Here is a 19,787-nt window from a genome sequence, read left to right as displayed (position 1 = left end):
AGACATATTGCCAGGAGGCCTGAATGTTTTCCCCCGTGTATTTACAATTCCATAAAGTCAGTACTGATAATCCTGGTCAAAAACACTTCCAGAACAGTCATTGTTTTTCCTCAACATCAATGCATTAGGCATTCATAATTGTAGTGACTGCAGGCTATTGTTATAGAGATCCTGAATTGCATAAGGCAAAGTCAGAAGTAAAATGCAGGATTTCACCATTACCTCACAAGGGATCTTAATCTATAATAATGCACCAAATTTTTCAAAGTTTGTCGAATGTTTTCGACCATTTGTTTGTGGGAAGTCGATGAAACAACCAGAAAGATACACAAAAGGAGTGAGAGATGCCAAAGTACTCGAGTAAATGTACTTTCCACTCCTGGTGACAGTTATGTAATCGTCTTCTAAGCCGTTTCAAGTTTTTAGAAATGCCTGTATATCCTGTTAAAATAGTTCAATATGTTCAATATGAGTTTCCTTTGTGTCCTCTGTCTATCTTTCCATGTCATGTATAGTTGTGGTTCCTCTGCTGGTCTTCCAAGAGATTTTGCAACGCTCAAGTTGATAAACAAAGCCACGTGTTGCAGGAAAGTTTCCAGAGGGGGCGGGGCTAAAGTGTTTCCGGGTTCTGACTTGGAGGGTATAAGAGCTGCGCAATGACAACAGTAGACCAGAAACACATTGAGGAAACAGAAGAAGGGACACATACTTAACTCAAGCAGGGACTATTTCCTGACATTATTATTATTTTTTTTTAAAGTTTTATAAAAGTCATCGAGTGAGGATGCCTTTTCTCGGACAGGACTGGAGGTCACCGGGTCAGAGTTGGGTTAAAACCGAAGAAGGATGGAAAAGGACAACAGCAGACGAGAAAAACAACAATATCTCCGTGGAGAGGTTGGTCCTCAAACGACTCCCGAGAGCTTTAGCCGTCTCACAACACTTTGGCAAATGCGCAACCCCTAATTGTTGCTTTTAAAATGAGAGGAAAATAGAAGGACAGATGGGGAAATTTGGTTTTGAAGAAAGCACAAACAGCATAATGAACAAAGGCAAGGGTGACGACGAGCTGGCCCACACCTTTGTGTTGTTTCCTTCTCGTGAACCTGCGTGTCTTTGTTTTTTTTTTCTAGCTGCCATGTTTCTTTTCCAGGCTAATCACTGAGCTATTAATAACCTCAAAACAAGTGAGGGGATTAACAAACTGTCTGTCGACTCTGATTACACTCACTCTTAACAGGAAATGCTTGCATTAAAACATGAGGGTAGAGAAAGGCAGTCAGAAATATACTTCATTCCAAACAGTCCACTCAGCTGAAAAAGCATCAACAACTTTGCATATAAGCATAAACAAGTGGCGAAACTCCTGTAAATAAATGTGTCCTTTTTTTTTCTTTTCTTTCTCCAGCTTCTGCAAATTGGAGGAGGAAGAGGAGTGTTTCAACAAGGAGAACCTGCTGCTCTCTCTCAGCTATGACATGGCTGCCAAGAAGAGGAAAAAAGACCTCATGAATAACAACACCAAGGCTCCCTGTGAGTCACAAGGAAAAGAGGCACACACTCTTGACTTATTACACAGACATGCAAAGGGTAACATTTAGCTATTTTCTGTGTGGGTTTAGAAATCGAGTAATAATATACCAAAGTTAAGTACGACATCAAGAGCAGGAGGAACTTGCAAGGATGTTATGTAACATTCAAGAGAAAAAAAACCTCCCAGTGATATTCCCCACCTTTTCATAAACTCCATTTCAATAACAATACCGACTGTGAAAGTGTATCTTATTTGTGATTGTGTGCTCTGTGATTCTAAGCTGCTTAATGAGGTTAGGTCACTAACATGAACACTGTGCTTTCTTGCAGATTTCCACAGGGAAAAGTGGATTTATGTTCATAAAGGAAGCACCAAGGAGGTAACGAAGCAACTCATTTAACATCAACTTTTCATATCATCATTGCTAATGTAAACATGCAGAGAAAACCCTATACTCCTGCCGAGGATTGCAATCTAATACCCTGATAATTAAATTCCCCCAGCGACACGGATATTGTACACTGGGAGAGGCCTTCAACCGCTTAGATTTCTGCAGCGCCATCAAGGACACAAGGAGATTTAATTACGTTGTCAGAGTGAGTTTCATCTCTTTCTTTCCTCCTAGTTTCTACTGTCCCTTTTTGTTTGTCTTCCTCTTTGTTTTTTTAATAATGGTCTTTTAGTGGAAGATAAGGGGTTAAAGTTAGGAGGGTGTGTAAGGCCTCCACTTTGCTCTTATCAATGTTCTGCAGGCAGGGGTCTATCAGTGGCGATGACACTGACCCAGGGAGGGTGTGTGTTTGTGGTATTATGATTGCTAAACCACTCTTAGTATCCCTAAATTCAATTTATTCCTTTATTATTTGATATCTATTGCAATTATAATGTCTGACTTTGAAGTATAAAACCAGTGCATTATGTAGTGACCATGAAATTCCCTCAATGCTCATAGAACATGCATTAGGGATACCAAATGACCGGGCGATTTACTACCCTCATCGATTGCATCATTATCAGTATTGTAATTGCGTTATGTGATGTCAATTGAAAATCATCGAGCTGAATTTCGAGTGCTCCCCCTCCACATGAAAGTGTCACTGCAGTGGAGTGAACACCAGCTCTCCCACATGTGCTCCCATGTGAGCAGCTGCAGGATGTTGTGTTCTCCTGTGCTGGTCGGGCAGGGGAGTTTTTGAGGAGGGGGTAGGAGGGGGTGACAGCTGTTCGGTGAGGTGCGACAGGGGTTTATGAAACCAGACCCGGTGGTTGTCAGGTGATTCAGACCCCCAAACACGCATACACACTTGCCTCTGCCAGATTAAACCTCCTCCTTTTGTGCCGTCTCCTCCTCTCTCTCGTTTCTGTCTCTCTTTATTCTTCCAGTGGCAAAAAAAAAAATTGTTGAATGTATGTTTCTTTGCTAAAGTAGCATCCTAATGAGTTTTCAGCTTCGTTAGGAGGATGCAAACCAATTTTCCATTTTGGCAGGACAGTGAGATTTGTTTTATATATGCTGTCACCAACTAATAAACGCACTATAGACTATCAGAATATAGAAGCATCTGGTAACACAGGAGATCTGAGTTATCTGACTTTTTACAGAGATCTAGTTACAGATATTTGTTCCCATCTCCGTTGGACTTTGGGATTGGCCTTTTATTGCAGGCTCCAGCTAACGAGTGCAGTGTAGTGTGGTAAGCCCAAAAAACAAAATGGCTTTGTAATACTAGCGTCTGGTCTGCACACAGTGTCCTAGGTCACTGCTCTTCACCGGTTGTGTCTGATGGCATTTGCGGGTTCATTTAACTCTGTCTCAGTTACAGTTACACAGATCGGATTCTCCCACAGAGAGACAACAAGTGCTCCTCTCTTGTCTCAGAGCAGACGAATGGAGGTTATTTCAAGGAGAAGCCACGAGTAACCTTAAAATGAGCTTTTGATTTTTTTTTTTTTAAAGCAGGGTTATCATATAATAACAAGAAGAAGTAGTGCTTTTAATTCTGTTGGTGCATTTGTGGAAAAGTATGAGCCTCCCGCCAAGCTATGAAGTGCAGGTTTAGTGAATAGTGGGGGCTAAAAGTAGATACGGAAACGCGCATTGTTCTGCCCGGTTGCTCTACAAAGAGGGGCACACTTGATGAGCTACTAAAAGAAGAAGGGCTTGGGATTAGGTTTTAGGAATGGAGCTGGAGAGAATGGAAAAAAAAGCAGCCAGGAGGGAGTGAAGAAGATTAAAATTGGCAAAGCTGACAGAGAGGTTGAGGATGAAGGAGTTCAAGACTGGGTATTATTAAGACCCCAAACTCGTCACCTTTTTATGGTGGATTTGTATGGATTCATACCTACATTGGCGGCCTTTCACAGTAAATTTAAGCCTAAAACATGAAACAGTTTTATTATGTTAATAATATAGAATAAGGAAAGTTTACTTCAAATTTTTAAGCTGCTTGTAATGAGTGCATCCGCCCCACAATGTGATGATATGATGACAAGGGTCACATGAGTCCATGTCGGGGTCAGAATTGAGCAAGGGGCAACTTGAGTTTCTTCATGATGTTACAGCATCATTTACGTGCCACACATGCCACCCTGGAGCCCACTGTTTGTCCGCCAGCCAACAATGACAACAACAACACACACACACACACTCTCCGTCAAATGATTCAGCTAATTTACATGACGGGAACATCAGAAGTCACATGATTAAAAGCTTGTTTGTTGAGGCTGTTGACAAGCCGGGCCGTCGTCCAGCACCTTTCCAGTAGCTTCTTCCCCCAAAAGAGACTCCGATCAGGAGCAATCAGAGCCAAGAATGCTGTTACACACTCGCTGGATCCGGCTTGAGCCGAGAGTAAATGACCAGGTGGGGCGTCTCCAAATTTGTTCTAGACAGCATTTAATGTCAGTAGTGCCTTTTTTGTAAGAATGCAGGATAACAAGCATTAAGTAATGAGGCAGTGGAACAGAGAGTCTCTGCAGCTGACAGGATGAAATTTATGTTGTTTCTTTCTTTCTTTCTCTGCTGCAGCTCCTGGAGCTTATCGCCAAGTCCCAGCTCCCCTCGCTCAGCGGCGTGGCGCAGAAAAACTACATGAATATTCTGGAGCGAGTGGTACAGAAAGGTGAGCCCTGTCGCTCTTGTCTTGTTCTTTTCTTTACACTCACTCAGCTGCTCTGCCTCTCGGTTTCTGTCCTTTGTGTTTTAAGGTTTTTGGTTTTCTAAGTACACAGTGTAGTTGAGACTTCTAATCTTTCTGAAAGGTATAAACACAAATAATGTGAGCGTAGCAAAGGTGAAGCCTCCCTGCTCTGTTGTTTGCACCAGTGGGTGAGGAAATGAGCCTCGATGACATCTGAAGAAGGCCTTCAGTGCTTTAAAGGCTCAGTGAAAACCACTGACAGTCACCAGACCTCTCTGCTAGCCACAGTGTAAACTAAATGTTCCTGCTGATAAACAGATTCAGGTTGTTTAGGTGGCGTTACGAAGCCTTTTTGCCAAATAGTATGAACGTAACCGGGAGGAAAGAACAGCCACTCCACAACATTTAATGTGATAGTGTGCTTTTTGATGATTCATAATAAATCTTTTACTGGCTTCTTGGCCGTTTGCCTGGTAGCTGCTCATCTCTCCGGATTTAAAACTTGTCTTTGGATTATCTCTGTATTGATTAATGGAGGTTACTGGCTTGACTTTCCACAGTTCTGGACGACCAGCAGAACGTGCGTCCCATCAAAGAGCTGCTGCAGACTCTGTACGTCTCGCTGTGTGGTCTCGTTCAGGACATGGGCAAGTCGGTCCTGGTGGGGAACATCAACATATGGGTGCACCGCATGGAGAACATCCTGCAGTGGCAGCAGCAGCTGGATAACATCCAGATCAACAGGGTAAACATCTGCTCCTGCAACACACAATTCAAGAGGGGCTCAGAAGTTCACATTTCTGTTATAGTCCTGACTATTTTTTTTCCCCCTTCAGCCCACATCTACAGGCATGACGCTGATCGACCTGCCCACCAGCCTGCAGCTAAACATCATGCAGTGTGTGTCCGACGGCAGGGACCTGGTCAGCCTGGGCCAAGTGTGTCCCGAGCTGGGGGCCCTCGCCGAAGACCGGCTGCTGTGGAAGAAACTCTGCCAGTACCACTTCACAGACAGACAGGCATGTAGACATTTCTGCATCAGTGAATGGAAGATAATAACGCAACAGAAAGCTATCATTAAAGTGGATGTTTCCCTCTCCTTGGGTCATATCTTTTAAAGTCTGTTTTTTCCTCTTCTTCAGATCCGTAAGCGCCTGATGGTGTCAGATAAAGGTCAGCTGGAGTGGAAAAAAATGTACTTTAAGCTGAGCCGCTGCTATCCTCGCCGAGAGGAGTACAGTGACACGCTGCACTTCTGCTCACACTGCCACATCCTTTTCTGGAAGGTACGGTGCTATATATATATTTTTTCACTTCATCAAAGAGGATGTGAAACTAAAATGTGGGTGCTGGTAAAGCAGCGCTTAAATGTTGAGACGGTAACATTTTAAAACGGATTATTGTGTGTCTTCCTTTCAGGACACGAATCATCCCTGCACAGCCAACAACCCAGACGGCTGCACCATGGCCCTCTCCCCTCAGGACTTTATCAACCTTTTTAACTTCTGATCCCTGCCTCCCCCACATACAAGACTGTACATACTGTTACTGTACATAGAAATGTATGAAAGAGTTTTTGTTTAATATCACAATCAATTCCTGGATGTATAATGAATGGAAGATAATAACGCAAGAAGCTGGAGGGGGGCTCAGGCAGCGGGACAATTATGCAATCGAGTTTTCTTTTGAGCGAACGCTGAGGCTCCGAGGAGGTTTCGCTGTCGAGAGCGCACGAATGTGACGGAGAGCCAAAGTGACGTAGAAGCAGTCATCCCGTAGATGGAGGAGGGGAGCGGAGGAAAAAGGGGAATGCTCAGCTGTTCGGAGTTTAGTCTTAGTTTAATGTGTGTTTTGAAAATGCACCTCCAAAGTAAACACACCTCTTGACCTTCAATTTGTGCACTCACTTGGAGGAATTTGGTTTGATTTAAATTTTGCTTTTTAACACAAGAAGTGGGATAATTAATTTTGCTCGCATGGGGAGATGCAATGTGTTCAAAGTTCAGATGGCGTCTGCAACAATGTTCTACAGTATTTGGTACTAGGAGGGAAAAAAGCACTTCCGAGGAAATTAATGTGAGCAAGAGTTGTTAGTTAATCGTTGGACTGAGTGATGTTTGTGACATGTTGACACACCACAGTATCTTTTGTATTTTCCTTTTGTTCTTTTTCACTTTTATATGAACTTGATATTTTTTTTTATTGTGTGTTTGTTTTTCCTGCTGTGGCTCTTATCGCAGCACCTGAGTGCAGTATTACCAAAGATTGTAATCAAAGTCAGTAAAACAATGACGTGTGCCTTATCATGAAACTTGAAACGGGACAGGTACAACTTATGCATTGTTTGCAATGCTTTCAGATCCTAATGTTTTTTTTTTTTTTTGTCATAAAGATAATAGAAGAGTTCAGATCTGAGGCTCTGATACCAAAGTTGACTGTTCAAAACATCTTATTTTTCTAGAGCCTCCTGCATGATTTTTTTTTTTTTTTTTTTTTAAACACCCAGCTGATTGTGTTTACTTATTTATTATTGAGACTCGGGCAGGTGGTTCAGCTCGCACACTAAATACCAGTGTAGAGGTGCACTCTGACCCAGGCTTGCCCTACCACTGCTCAGAAAGTGAGGGACGATGTACATGCTATGCAATGGCTTCTGTTAAGGTTCTGTTGAATGAATAAAGGAAGATAACTATACCTCCGCTGTCACTTATATGTTCTCACTATGCCATGATTTTGCACATATGACTGTGTTAACCCCATTTCAAGCACAAACTGACAAACATTATGTTGCACATTTCCTTCAGAGTTGAAGTGCACGTGGGCTTTTTGCCGGAGGTGAACAGTAAGCTGCATCAGAGGTTTGTGTTGCAGAAGTGTGCCCTCTATTGGACAAATGACCAACTGCAATGTAGCAGTTTAAAAAGAACAATCTTGGTGGGTACTGCAGGTGCTTGGCACTGAGTGCACCTGCACCGTTGACAACTTTGCTTTGCCCCAGAGTTTTCGCTGCAGTTTCCACTCGACTGTTTCTCACTGACATAAACTTCAAGCAGTAAACTAAAAGTACAAATAAATCATTTAAGTATCTTTAAAACAAATGAACTAGGGGCGAAGTTGGCAGGATAGTGTATAAAAACTCTGACTGAGACAATGAGCTCTGACAACAAACACTGGGTTCACTTCACTTTCTGAATGTAATTTTTTTTTTTTTTTAATTGTTGCAGTGAAACAAATTTGTTAAAACAACATTTTAAAAAAGCAAATTAAAAATCTTTTTACACAACACACAACATGAGCAATGTAATAATGTACTTCTTTTAAGACAATGTTTTTAAATAAATATTTATACAAATGTTATGTAATTTTCCTCAGAAATATGATATAGCACATACAGTAAGTCGCAGTGTGTGTCTCCCATCGCAGCATTGCACGTACAGTACAGACCTGCTCTTCAATGGAGCAGCTCAACATCTGGGAGCATGATGTGTGTGACTGGCAAAAGGCTGCGGTCAAAGCAGCAATACACAAGCATCATTTCAAGGCCACAGACTATAAAAGAGTAATTTTTCCTATCTTGAAAGCCAGTGTTTGTTTTTCCTATCAGTCATCCTCATCTTCCTCATTCACCCATTCACAAACCTGCTGGTTTAAGGAAAAACTGCCCATCAGTGTTGCATTAAAAAGGTGCTGGAGTATTGATGCCTTGTGAATGGAAAAAGAAGGCAATGTTAATGTTATATACATCTTTTTTGAGATGCAATATAATATCTTTTAATTTATATCTACATATTATTTTTTCTTTACTAGTCCTCCTCCTCCCTTTTTTTTTTTTTTTACTGCTACCATGCAAACATATCATCTACAGTGTGTGCCTGTTGTAACACATAATAAGCACCAGTAACATGTTTCAGATTTTACTCCCTCCTACTATAAGAGTCTGCAGTGTTTGACATTACAGAAGAATTAAATTAGTTAAAAAAAAAATAAAGTTATGCGGTTTGTTGCATATTAATAACATTGTAGTTTCAAAAAAGTCCGTGCATCCTTACTCTTGTATCTGCATCAAGTATTTTTCTAAACGGAAGCTTTGAATGACATCAAAGTAAATGTGGGGTAGTAACGTAACATTCAAAGCGGTGAGGTCTGGTGCAACTCTCTGTTTTGCACAGACTCGCACCGTATTTAAGGAGTTAATATGGGTTAATGAGAACCGAATGAGCTGAGTCACGTCTACCAGACTTGGCCTCACACCCTTTAAAACCCACTTTGACAACCATTCAGCTTTGGCAGAATTTCAGTGTCTGTCTGTTCTTCTCACTCCGGAGGTGAGAGTGGGGTGAAAATCCACAAAAATCTCCCAGACGGTGCGTCTGCAGAGGATGCGGAGATGCTGAGGATCCTCAGCCAAGGAAAGCAGTCCCCGCTGTAGACCTGGAAGTCCTGTGTATGCAAACACATAAGCACTGAGCATTGTGTGAGCCGTGCACACTGATGAAACACAGGGAGAAAGTGGCATTCTTATGGTCAGTTGGTACGACTGAAGGATGAAGTTGTACAGGAAAGCAAAGAGAAGAGTTACCAGCGTTAGTAAATGTCACAGTGGTACGTTCTCTCTTTCAGAGTTCTGAATAATCCACTCAATAGCATCCCAACCCTACAGATTCACACAGAGAAAGAGAAGATTAAAGAGAGGACACCCAGAGACCGACAGGTGAACATCACTGGAAATATGAACTTTTAGCACAGACATGCAAAGAAATCATCAGCAATGTTTTCATCGTTTGAATCCGAGCTCGTCATCAGACCTACACGTCTTTATTTTGCGTTACCTTCCTGGCGTTAGCTGACATCCTCATGGCCATCATCCCCTCCAGGTAACTGCTTAGACTGACTCCCTTCACTGTAATGATGGCTTCCTGGGTCAGGACAGTACTGAGGAGGAGGAGGAGGAGGAGGAAGAGGAGGGAGAGGTGGTGTGATTACTCTAACATACCTGCAAGAACACATTCTGGTCCCTATCTCTCTGTGCACGATGTGAAACAGACTATGAATATACTCCCAAATGAAGTGCGAAGTGGAATAAAATGTACTTACACTTCAGGGTTGTCGGGGTGAGGTCTGTACAGAAGCCTCTCATCCACTGATATGAGGTTGGTGAGAGTAATCTGCAGGATGAAATACATTTGGATTTCCTTATCAAGTACATGAAGTCCCTGATTCAGATTTAATAACACAAAACGGTACATTTTTGAAGCACTGTGATGCGTTCGTTGTCGCAGTTTGTCCCGGAGCAGATGTGGATTTTCATGCTGCAATAACTCGTGCTGATGAACGTGAAAGGCTCAGTGTAATCTTACGTTTGTTGAACACAGCTCCATCTTCTTCTCGTCCGGGTCGACTATAGAGTGCTCCTTCACGTAGGTCTGCGTATGGTTGGTTCCCAGGATCTACACACAGAAAATATACACAGTATGGAAGGTGAACCATACTTGAACATCAATTGCTTGGACTCACGCTGCTGAAACCTCTGCAGGACCTCGGGGGCCACTTAAAATCCTCAGTCCTCTCCATGTGTACATGTTTCTGAGTGTCTGTACGTCTCCGTGTCTGTTGATGACTGACCGCTCGTACGATACCGGGTAGACCCCACTCTGTGCTGAGGAGTCTGTGGCTGTGAAGGCGTCCCTCTGGGTCCAGACTGCGGTCCAGCACGTCCACTCCGACCACGTTGGGGTTCATGGGATTGGGGTACTTCCTCATGGCAGCCTTGATCACCGTCTCCCAGGGGTAACTGGACACAAAGCAGAAGAAAATAACATGTATTTAACATGATTACAACAACTTTACAGCCATCAAAACCTTCCACTCTGTGCTTCTGGACAGCTGTGTTACTAATAGTCATCTTTGATCTGAAACAATAGGAAACATCTGCAGTGTTGTTAATGCTCATCTGGACTCACAACAGGCTTTTAATAGAGAGCAGGTGGAATTTAATAACCAGAAACGTGGAGTCAGGAGCTTCAGAGTTTAATGCGCCGGTTTAAACTTATTTAATCAAGCTGAAGGTATCATCATCATCATCATCATTAATCTGTCCCTGCAATCACAGGCCAGTTCAATCTACTTTATTCTGAACAAATAAACCTCGGACGGACCAACCTGAAAACATGCTCCGTGCTCCAAATCTTCATTTTCCCCCCAATGACAGTCTTGACCTTATCGCTGAAATAACAACCTCGCGCGATCCAAAACTACATCTCACCGGACCATCATCACATGAGGAACTAGCTCGAGTCCGGTGAGCAGAGAAGGGGGCCTTTGATGGACGCTCACCACCATCAGCGAGGTGACTCCAGGGGACACATCTCCGCTTTCCTTCGCATTTCAGCCTCGTGACAAGACTGCGCAAACCGCTCTGGTGATCTCTGAATCCCAGTAACAACAGAGGGTATATGTCATGGGCAGATTAGGACCGACAGCGAGGACAAGAGACAAGCCGGTGTATGAACGGAGCCACCAGGTGTCAAGCAGCACAGAGTGAGATACAGGATGCTGGTCAGGATTTTCAAAATAAAACCCTGCCATGGTTGAGATCATCCTCAGTCTTACAAAATGTCTGTTTGAACAGCTGGAGGTCAAACTTATCTTAATACTACACATTCTTCCAGTAAACAACAACCTACATTTGGGCATTTAATCAATTTCCTTAATTATGATCATTAACCATAATCATGGTTATAATGAGAACTTTAAAGCACTATGAAGCAATAGACTATGTCCTCTATCTATAGTACAGCGATACCGACTCGGTTTTACTGTGCTAAGCGCACTGGCAGCTGTCCACAGGGCAGCTTTTGCGCTTCCTGTCTCACTCGGTTGTGTCTCGCTAACTTGACGGAGCTGCTGGAGCTGCTGCTGCTGCTGCATCCGCCTCCGTTTGTGCGCATGCGCATAGCATCTTCCCATCATTTCCCCGACAAGTGGCAGTAAAAGGAGCCGAGCTGCGTCAAGCTGAGCAGACTCACCGTGAACCGGAGCGGACGTGAAGTGGTCAGGCTTTCAAATAAAAGACTGAAGCGTGCGAATACAAATAAAAATACAGTCAAAAGAATATAAGGCCAAGTGCTGCAGCAAAATCTTTTTTTTTTACTGTTACTCTTGTATACAGTCACTCAAAAACATGTTTTTTTCTAAATGCTTTTTTTTTTTTTTTTTTTTTAATGGATGTTTGGCTCTCACTGTACAGATTGACGTAGTTTATATGAAGTCTGAGTTTTGACAAAAAGAGGGAGATTCTTCATTTAAGTATTCATTTTCTTCATTTAAGTATTCATTTTCTCGGGGCTCACCTGATTTCTGAGTCGAAAGTGCGTCTCTATGAGCAAGATATGAGACAGCACAACTAGTTTCAAATTGGAGGGCTCTCTTGGTCCAATAAGCAACTTACACAAGTGTGATGTGGAAACTTGAAGCCTGTATTTCATACACACAATCAAGTGTTCAAAAATATTTACATATTCATATTTATTTATAAGTGAGGAGGCAAAGATATACATTTCTAACCAGTTGTCTTTTTAAATACTTTTTTTTAAAGGGAAAAAAAATGCATCACACACAAGTTATTATTTTTTAATACAAGTTTTTTATATATATTTTTTTATATACATGTTTAATTACACTTGGGGGTGATCCTTGGCCTGATCTGGCCTGAAAAGGTGTAAGAGGGAGCCTTTTGCATAGGGATTATAATGAAATGATTGACTACTGGTTATTATTTCAGTTATCTCATTTAATTATTCAATATGTCTAATATCATTTCCATAGTTGATTTTCGTTAATTCATCCACTATAAACTACCTATAAGGTTGTAAAAGTAAACATTCTGTAGTTTTTACGTTTTTTTTTTTCAAATTCTCCCGTGAAACAAGTAACTGATGCGTCTTAATTTGAAAGTCTGGCCGGAAGTGTAAGATATATTGCGTTTGCCTTGACGCCTGTGTTGTCGGGATCCGAGGAGCAATTCATTGAAGCAGACTCGCAGTGGAGGCTAGTGTGGTCCCCTAACGAGAAATTCGTGCCATCACCGTTCATCCAGCGGCCCGCTTGTTTCCCTCTGGATACCGAACATCGATCGGTTCATATAAAACCAGATCAGTCGATTAGAAGTCGGAATATCGCACATTGCATGACCTTGCATTGAATGTCATAATTTACGGATTTTTTTTTTTTTTTTTTTAAAGCACCGACACGGTAAGGTAATAAGCATCCTCACGGAGTAGAAGGCGAGACGAGTGTACAGACTGCTGTATCACGCATGCAGTGTTGAGTTTGAGAGCACCGGTTATCTGTGTTATATCTAAAGTGTTTTTTCTATTTTTTATAATGGCTGTAAATCGGAAACAGCTGAGGATTTATGAAAAATCTGATTGATAACGTGACCGCTCGTGCAGCCTATGGGCCTATAGGCTGCATGCTGCAGAACCCGAATTCGCCATCCCAATTAGGCTATTCAAAGCACATATTTTATCCTCAGCATTTTAGAGGTATGAACTGTGCCATTAAATGATATTTCAAACAGTGATTAATGCTTTATTCTCTGAACAGTTTATGCGGAGCGCGCGTGTAGGACCGTACGACAGATGCTGCAGCATCAGCGCTTGATCCGCTCCGGGCTGGAGTGGGAGAGGAGGAGGAGGAGGAGGGAGGGGAAGGGGGGGGTATCTTTTTAGGCTCATTAAATCACACCGTGCGACTGAACGTGCGCTCCGCTACTTATCAGTCTATGCGTCAGTCTGGCTCTCTATAGATGACCCATTTCAGGGTGAAAGTGGGGCACGAGGCAATCCCTGCTCTGGGTAGAAGGGCCACCAGGTTGGCTGTTGGTCGTGCTTCAAGCCAAAAAAAAAAAAAAAAAAAAAAATCTGCTGACACATGCGCTCTGCCGACCGGTGCTCCCTGCCTTTGTGCGCAATGGAGCCTATAGCCCATCTATCAAGGCCTCATGGGGCCACAGACTCCTATAGGCTCATAGCTGGCCTCTTGTTGGCCTCAATCTATTAATGGCTTCATACTTTTTATACACTGATTATTGTAGAATAATCTTTAAAAATGGAATCATACTATTCGGAGGTTTAAAGAAATAAACACAGACAAGGTGAAGATAACATCACTCTGACTCAGTAGATTTATTTCGCTCTCTTTACTAAATGCTGCTAAACACTGAGACTATAAAAGACCTCCACATTCACACCTGTCTGTTTAATTTCAGGTCATCGGCCACAACCATGGAGATTGTCACACATTTAATTAACGACACCATAGAGTTCTACAAATGGACCCTAACTATTGCAGGTAATACTCTTGAATACTTGGTGTAAGAGTAAGATCTATTTCAAGGAAATTGAAAACAGAGCACTTATTTTACAAGTGAGTAAATACACAATTTACCATGCATGCAGTTAAAGTGGCACAACAATGCTGAAAAATGGACGTATCGCAGTATATTTACTTTAATGTGTCCTGGTTTGTTTAAAGGCATTAATGTACCTCTTGTACTGGAGTCAAGCCAATAAAATATCAAAGCTTTAATTTAGATCCATCTGTTGCTGTGAGTCACATTAATGAAAATCTTTGTCATTTCAATCATCCGAAAGACAAGTTTGAATTACTATCACATCCATCACTGACCTCCAGACAGCTCACCTCATGACGATATCCACTACCTGCCCTCCCACTCAGCACCTGTTTTACCTGTGCTTCCCCTTAAAATAAACCGACACTGAACCGCGCACTGCGTCAGTGTAATGCAAACATGATGAATAGTTATGTAACACTCTGAGAACATCTGTCCCGCAGACAAGCGAGTGGAGAAATGGCCCCTGATGGACAACCCGCTGCCCACGCTGGCCATCAGCACCTCCTACCTGCTCTTCCTCTGGCTGGGGCCCAAATACATGAAGAACAGAGAGCCCTTGCAGCTCCGCAAAACCCTCATTGTCTACAACTTCAGCATGGTCTTCCTCAACTTCTTCATCTTCAAAGAGGTAGATCGCTCCACTGTTTAGATGTTCAGCTGTTTACCTGCAAGAGTCCAAAACCTGAAGTGAGTGAGTTAAATCTGTGGAAGTCTTCTCATCCCAGCCACAAATATGAGCAGAGGTTTCATCCTGTGGGTTTAAACCAACCTAATTACTCCGCCTTTTTCCTGCACTCCGTCTATGTTCCTCTCTCTGTCAATATTTGTCCTTTTATGTCAGTGATTCAATAAAGATACTCTTTGGTTTTTTTAGCTGTTCATGGCAGCGCGAGCGGCCCGATACAGTTACATCTGTCAACCTGTGGACTATTCAGATGACCCCAATGAAGTCAGGGTGAGTGTTTGGAGCTGAGACAGCATGCAGACGTTACACTGGCGCGCGTGCACGCAGGCACGCACATTCTCCCTTACATAAAACATTTACTGCAAAACACTGACCTCACCTGCCCTATTATGTAACGTACTTTCATACAGTTCATGTGGATGCAGTAGTTAGTTTCCACAAAGAAACAAAACACCTTATTTTAACAGATAGATTCAGATCTTTGTGCCATAGTGCTCCACTGTAACCAAATGATAAAGAAAGTCCATGTCAGCCTGCCAGGAAGCTTCAGTCTCTAGTGTTTAGAAACATGATCAGCTTCAATTCATTTGGATCGTCCTGTTATCCGAAAAACTGTGAGCTGGAGGGGGGGATGCGAATGGTGTTCAATTTCACCTTCCTTCCTGTTGCTCCATGACGTAGCCATTGACACAGAAACCAGGACGAGTAAGTCAGTTTTAGAGGTTAAAATGTCAAAGATTAAAGTAGAAGGGAAACACATGACTGTAGCTGCTGATTATATTTAAGGTGAGAAATCTGAATCCAATGTCTGCTTTCTTTTCTCATTCTCCATTTCTGTTTATGCTGCTTCACGCGCACCTCTTCCCACATCTCCCCTGTCCTGTCGGAGACAGGTGGCAGGAGCTCTGTGGTGGTATTTCATCTCGAAGGGAATTGAGTATCTGGACACGGTGTTTTTCATCCTGAGGAAAAAGTTCAACCAGGTTACCTTCCTGCACGTCTACCACCACTGCACCATGTTCACGCTCTGGTGGATTGGCATCAAATGGGTGGCAGGAGGACAGTGTGAGTAGCTCGTGCTACAGCAGATGTTAACATGGTTTATGCCTTTTCCTAAAGAGATATATTGAACCATTCGCTCTTAAATTTAAAATTGTTGTGCTCTTTACCCCATTTCCTAGCCAATTAACTATTAACCCTTCTATGTATATTATATATAGCTTAGAAATTCTTCATACTGAATGCAGTATGTAATGTAAGTAAGTAAGTAATGCTGCTTGCATGGCTGCAAGCAGCTCTGTAAGGCTTTACTCTTACACCGCAGTGCTTTGAGCTGCATGCTAACGCTAGCAGAGCAGCATGCTCATTATGACAATAATAATTTACTGAGGTATAATCTCTACCATGCTCTCCATATTAGCATAGCAAAATTGAGACTTGACGAGGATTCCAGATCAAAAGTTGGGGCAGCCAGAGGCAGAGATGATTGTCTGCACCAGATATCATGACAATCCATCAAACAGTAATTTAGACATGACAGTGAAAACCACAAATGCATATACACAGTATGTATGTACAGTATGCTCAGGGCACCATGAGTGTCATTACAAAATGTCATTGTAATCCATCCAACAGTTTTTGAGACACTGACCGACTGACACCTTCTTCCCTGGAGTGACACCTGCTTGCATGTCAAATAAGAAACCAACATTATTTTCTATTTACGTTGTCCAAAGAAAACGGGACTTTCTTAAGACATTTTATCTCTAATCTGAAAGTCTTTGTCAGTTCAGAATCTTCACAGACTCTATTATTGTTTTTGTTTTTTTAAATACGATGAAGAAATCAAGTACTGATCTGAAACGTGTGACTTGTGTAAGCTTCAAAACAGTATTCTTGCTCTACAAATAGCATGACGAAATAAATATCACTGCTTTCTTCTACTTGCAGCATTCTTCGGTGCACACATGAACGCAATGATCCATGTCTTGATGTATCTGTATTATGGCCTGGCCTCCTGTGGACCTAAGATTCAAAAGTACCTGTGGTGGAAGAAGTACTTGACCATCATCCAGATGGTAATATATCACTGCCCTCTGTAGCTGATTTCTTATGATTTATGTTCATTTAAAACAGTTCAGATGGTTAATCTTTCTGAATATCAAACTGAAACCGTGAACCTCACACTGAAAGGCATTAAAAAGCTGTGAAGCCATTATGCGTGAAATAACATGGCTTTGTTTCTCCCGTGTCTCAGATTCAGTTCCACGTCACCATCGGCCACACGGCCTTGTCGCTCTATGTCAACTGCGACTTCCCCCACTGGATGCACTACTCCCTCATCTGCTACGCCATCACCTTCATCATCCTGTTCGGAAACTTCTACTACCAGACCTACCGCCGGCAGCAGCCCGCGCGACGCGAGGCCTCCTCCTCCTCCTCCTCCAAAGCCAGCAAGGCTCTCTCTAACGGCACCCTCAACGGGTTAAGCAAAGCCGCCAACGGAGCAGTGCTGGTGGGGAGCAAAGAGGAGAAGCCCCAGGAGAACTCCGGGAGGAGAAAGAGGAAAGGACGAGCCAAAAGAGATTAAAGGAAGCCGGAGGGGTTCAGGTGAGGTGGGGCCTTGCTTTGGCTTCTAGGTTGATAGTGCTAAAACATGAAAGACTTAATTTGAGGAATATTTTAGAGGGATGGATGTGTTCTGGTGTGATGTGTTTATTTAAGCCATGATCTGAGTTGTTGTAGATAAAATATGAGAGGCTTTTGTTGAGAGAGGATCGTTCTGTTAGTAAAAGGTGTCAAAGGTCCCACCTAAGATGACCATTATAACAACTAACCCAAAATACAATAATGTCTAGTTTGGGATTTGTATTCCTTCTCTTTATTGTGGTGCCAAGTACAGTAGATCTGCTTCAAAAAGTGACTTACAGCCACTAAAAACTGGACCTGAAAAGGTTCATTTGGCATGCTGGGAAAGCTACATCAAATACACCTGAGCTGCTTTAAAAAGATGATGTACCGTTGATATCAGCAAACACTGCTGTATTGAGACAGGAATACACATTATAACACGCGCACAAACATCTCAATTTATATATTCGTTTTTGTTGTTCAGCTGTACAGATATAAAACTGGCGATAATGAACTCTATCATGTCATTTTGTTGCTGTTACATGAGCGACTTTACGTTTACAATTCCTGTCTACTGATACCAACACCTCTGTAGTTATCAACCCATTTGTGCAGATGAAATTCTCTGCTTTATTCCTGTTTATTTTGAGACGTGGACTCTCACTTTAAAGCTGTGATCCATTAGTGCAGTTATTATCTAAAGAAGGAAAACAGATCCATATCCAGAGGTAAAGTGTACATAGAAATAGAGAAATAAATTTCCAGCCCTTTGAGACGTGGATGGTGTCGCTCCATCGCTGTTTTAAGATGGAATAATCATCAACTTTAGCTCACAGGGGTGAAATTTAGATTGTTTTTTTATTTCTGTACACAGCCACAACCCATTTTGTATATTATACTTGTATGTAACGTGATGAAATGTGACAGTATAATCCAGAGAAATGATGGAAATGATCATTAGCTCAGTGTTTCCCTCTGACAGCGAGGCTCGTGGAAATTTGTCTTTGCAGATGTTTACCTGTCTTTTTATATTATATCCTCTCTGACGTTGTCGTTTGTCTTAGACGCTGGTGAAAACGTTGTGTGCCGAACAAAGACGCGGTTTTGTTCTGGGCTCCCTTTTTATATTCATGGGAAATTACAGCTTACAGCCACTTTATATTATCATGTTAAGTAAACCTTCTTTTAGCACTGTTTTCTTTAAGTGAAATATCTACATAGTCAATCAAATAGCTTTTTGCATCCAAGCTTTCAGGCCTAATTTATGTCCTGAGCCAGCTTGAATGTAAATTTATCAGGGGACAGATTTGGATTAGAAAAGACAAAGGTTATGATTTCTATACAAGAAGAGCTGGTGAACCTATAGTGACTGTGTATGTTATACCACTATGAAGAATACCTTCGCTCTGCCTGTAGTATATGGAGTATAAATCAATGATCGGCTCTATATCAGCAAATCCTGTTTCATATCATCCATCTTCCAATGCATTTTGATGTTATTTATTGGTTTTATTTATTGTTATGTAAATACAGGTTTCCATCTAGCTGAAACTGCTTGTTTGTGTATTTGTCTTCTTTTTGTGTTGTACATATTACATTGTGATATTTTGTACACTGCGCATTTGGAAATGTTCCCAGCTTGTTAGCTTGGACATTTATATGTCCACATTGCTTCTGTGTTTTCTTTTCTTTTGTTTTCTTTTTCAGTATCATAACTTTGAACTCTCTTCAACTCAAATTAAACTGAATGCCTGTACAAATGCTGACTTCCTATTAACTGTCTACTTTGTGATGTTGTAAATGTCATTGTGTGTTTTTAACAAGGATATCCATACTTTTTTACAACACTCTCTACTACAAGACTGCTAATGACTTGGCTCCTCAGCAATAGTGAATTTCAAGATTTCCAACGGTAGGGGGCACCATGGTCACATCAGAGTATATGAGCATCAGGTATTAAACAGTACTATCACTATGTTCCCCACGTTTCAGACCAACTTCTGTAATTATGGAAGTAACTTCTCCAGATAAAAGACCTCTATCAAGTTTTATGATAAGAGGAGAACAATATTATCACTCTTAACTTTTTAATAGACATTGGTGAATATTAAACTTCAATTCCCAGTTATCACTTTGTATGGGTGCATTATAAAACCCCATTTTGCAATACAATGTTTCTTAGCTCTATTATCTGTAAAATGGGCTAAAACCCAGTGCTGGAAAGTAACTAAGTATATTTACTCAACTAAGAAACTTAAGTACTTGCATTGTACTAGAGTATCTCCTGTCTGCCACTGTATATTTCTACTCCCAACACAAGATAGAAATGTACTTTTTACTCTTTTACATACAAATGCATGATCAACATATTGCATGATGTGA

At 41.7% G+C, this 19,787-nt stretch overlaps 3 protein-coding genes across 7 annotated transcripts; 2 read left to right on the top strand and 1 right to left on the bottom strand.

Annotated features, from left to right (window-relative positions):
• The first annotated feature begins 673 nt into the window (after nt 1-673).
• On the top strand, nt 674-7,368 carry fbxo32 (F-box protein 32). Of its 2 annotated transcripts, XM_069693141.1 has the most exons (9): nt 674-897; nt 1,409-1,533; nt 1,864-1,913; nt 2,038-2,130; nt 4,563-4,656; nt 5,235-5,419; nt 5,511-5,693; nt 5,817-5,960; nt 6,094-7,368. In XM_069693141.1, exons 1-9 carry the CDS (start codon nt 785-787, stop codon nt 6,181-6,183), a joined length of 1,077 nt encoding a protein of 358 aa, XP_069549242.1. In that variant the 5' UTR covers nt 674-784; the 3' UTR covers nt 6,184-7,368. The 2 variants fall into 2 exon arrangements, with proteins under 2 accessions (XP_069549242.1, XP_069549243.1); XM_069693142.1 differs by lacking the exon at nt 2,038-2,130.
• Nucleotides 7,369-7,843: 475 nt separating this feature from the next.
• Nucleotides 7,844-11,199, bottom strand: prelid3a (PRELI domain containing 3A). Of its 3 annotated transcripts, XM_069693147.1 has the most exons (7): nt 10,834-11,199; nt 10,297-10,465; nt 10,032-10,121; nt 9,769-9,839; nt 9,504-9,606; nt 9,254-9,328; nt 9,029-9,114 (listed from the first exon to the last, which is right to left on the bottom strand). In XM_069693147.1, the coding sequence occupies exons 1-6, from the start codon at nt 10,863-10,865 to the stop codon at nt 9,269-9,271; spliced, it is 525 nt and encodes a 174-aa protein (XP_069549248.1). In that variant the 5' UTR covers nt 10,866-11,199; the 3' UTR covers nt 9,029-9,114; nt 9,254-9,268. The 3 variants fall into 3 exon arrangements, with proteins under 3 accessions (XP_069549246.1, XP_069549247.1, XP_069549248.1); XM_069693145.1 differs by lacking the exon at nt 9,254-9,328 and having other exon boundaries at nt 7,844-9,114; XM_069693146.1 differs by lacking the exon at nt 9,254-9,328 and having other exon boundaries at nt 7,844-9,114; nt 11,008-11,199.
• Nucleotides 11,200-12,670: 1,471 nt separating this feature from the next.
• On the top strand, nt 12,671-19,165 carry elovl4a (ELOVL fatty acid elongase 4a). Of its 2 annotated transcripts, none has more exons than XM_069693143.1 (7): nt 12,671-12,924; nt 13,943-14,025; nt 14,530-14,717; nt 14,964-15,044; nt 15,668-15,839; nt 16,725-16,852; nt 17,032-19,165. In XM_069693143.1, the coding sequence occupies exons 2-7, from the start codon at nt 13,959-13,961 to the stop codon at nt 17,362-17,364; spliced, it is 969 nt and encodes a 322-aa protein (XP_069549244.1). In that variant the 5' UTR covers nt 12,671-12,924; nt 13,943-13,958; the 3' UTR covers nt 17,365-19,165. The 2 variants fall into 2 exon arrangements, with proteins under 2 accessions (XP_069549244.1, XP_069549245.1); XM_069693144.1 differs by having other exon boundaries at nt 12,699-12,720.
• The last annotated feature ends 622 nt before the right edge of the window (nt 19,166-19,787 follow it).

The sequence above is a fragment of the Brachyistius frenatus genome, unplaced genomic scaffold, assembly GCF_029030835.1.
Source record: "Brachyistius frenatus isolate BFR_SWC_R1_liver_20210118 unplaced genomic scaffold, ASM2903083v1 Contig_14, whole genome shotgun sequence".
In the NCBI taxonomy this organism is placed as follows: Eukaryota; Metazoa; Chordata; class Actinopteri; family Embiotocidae; genus Brachyistius; species Brachyistius frenatus.
This window is presented reverse-complemented; position numbering and strand designations above follow the sequence as displayed.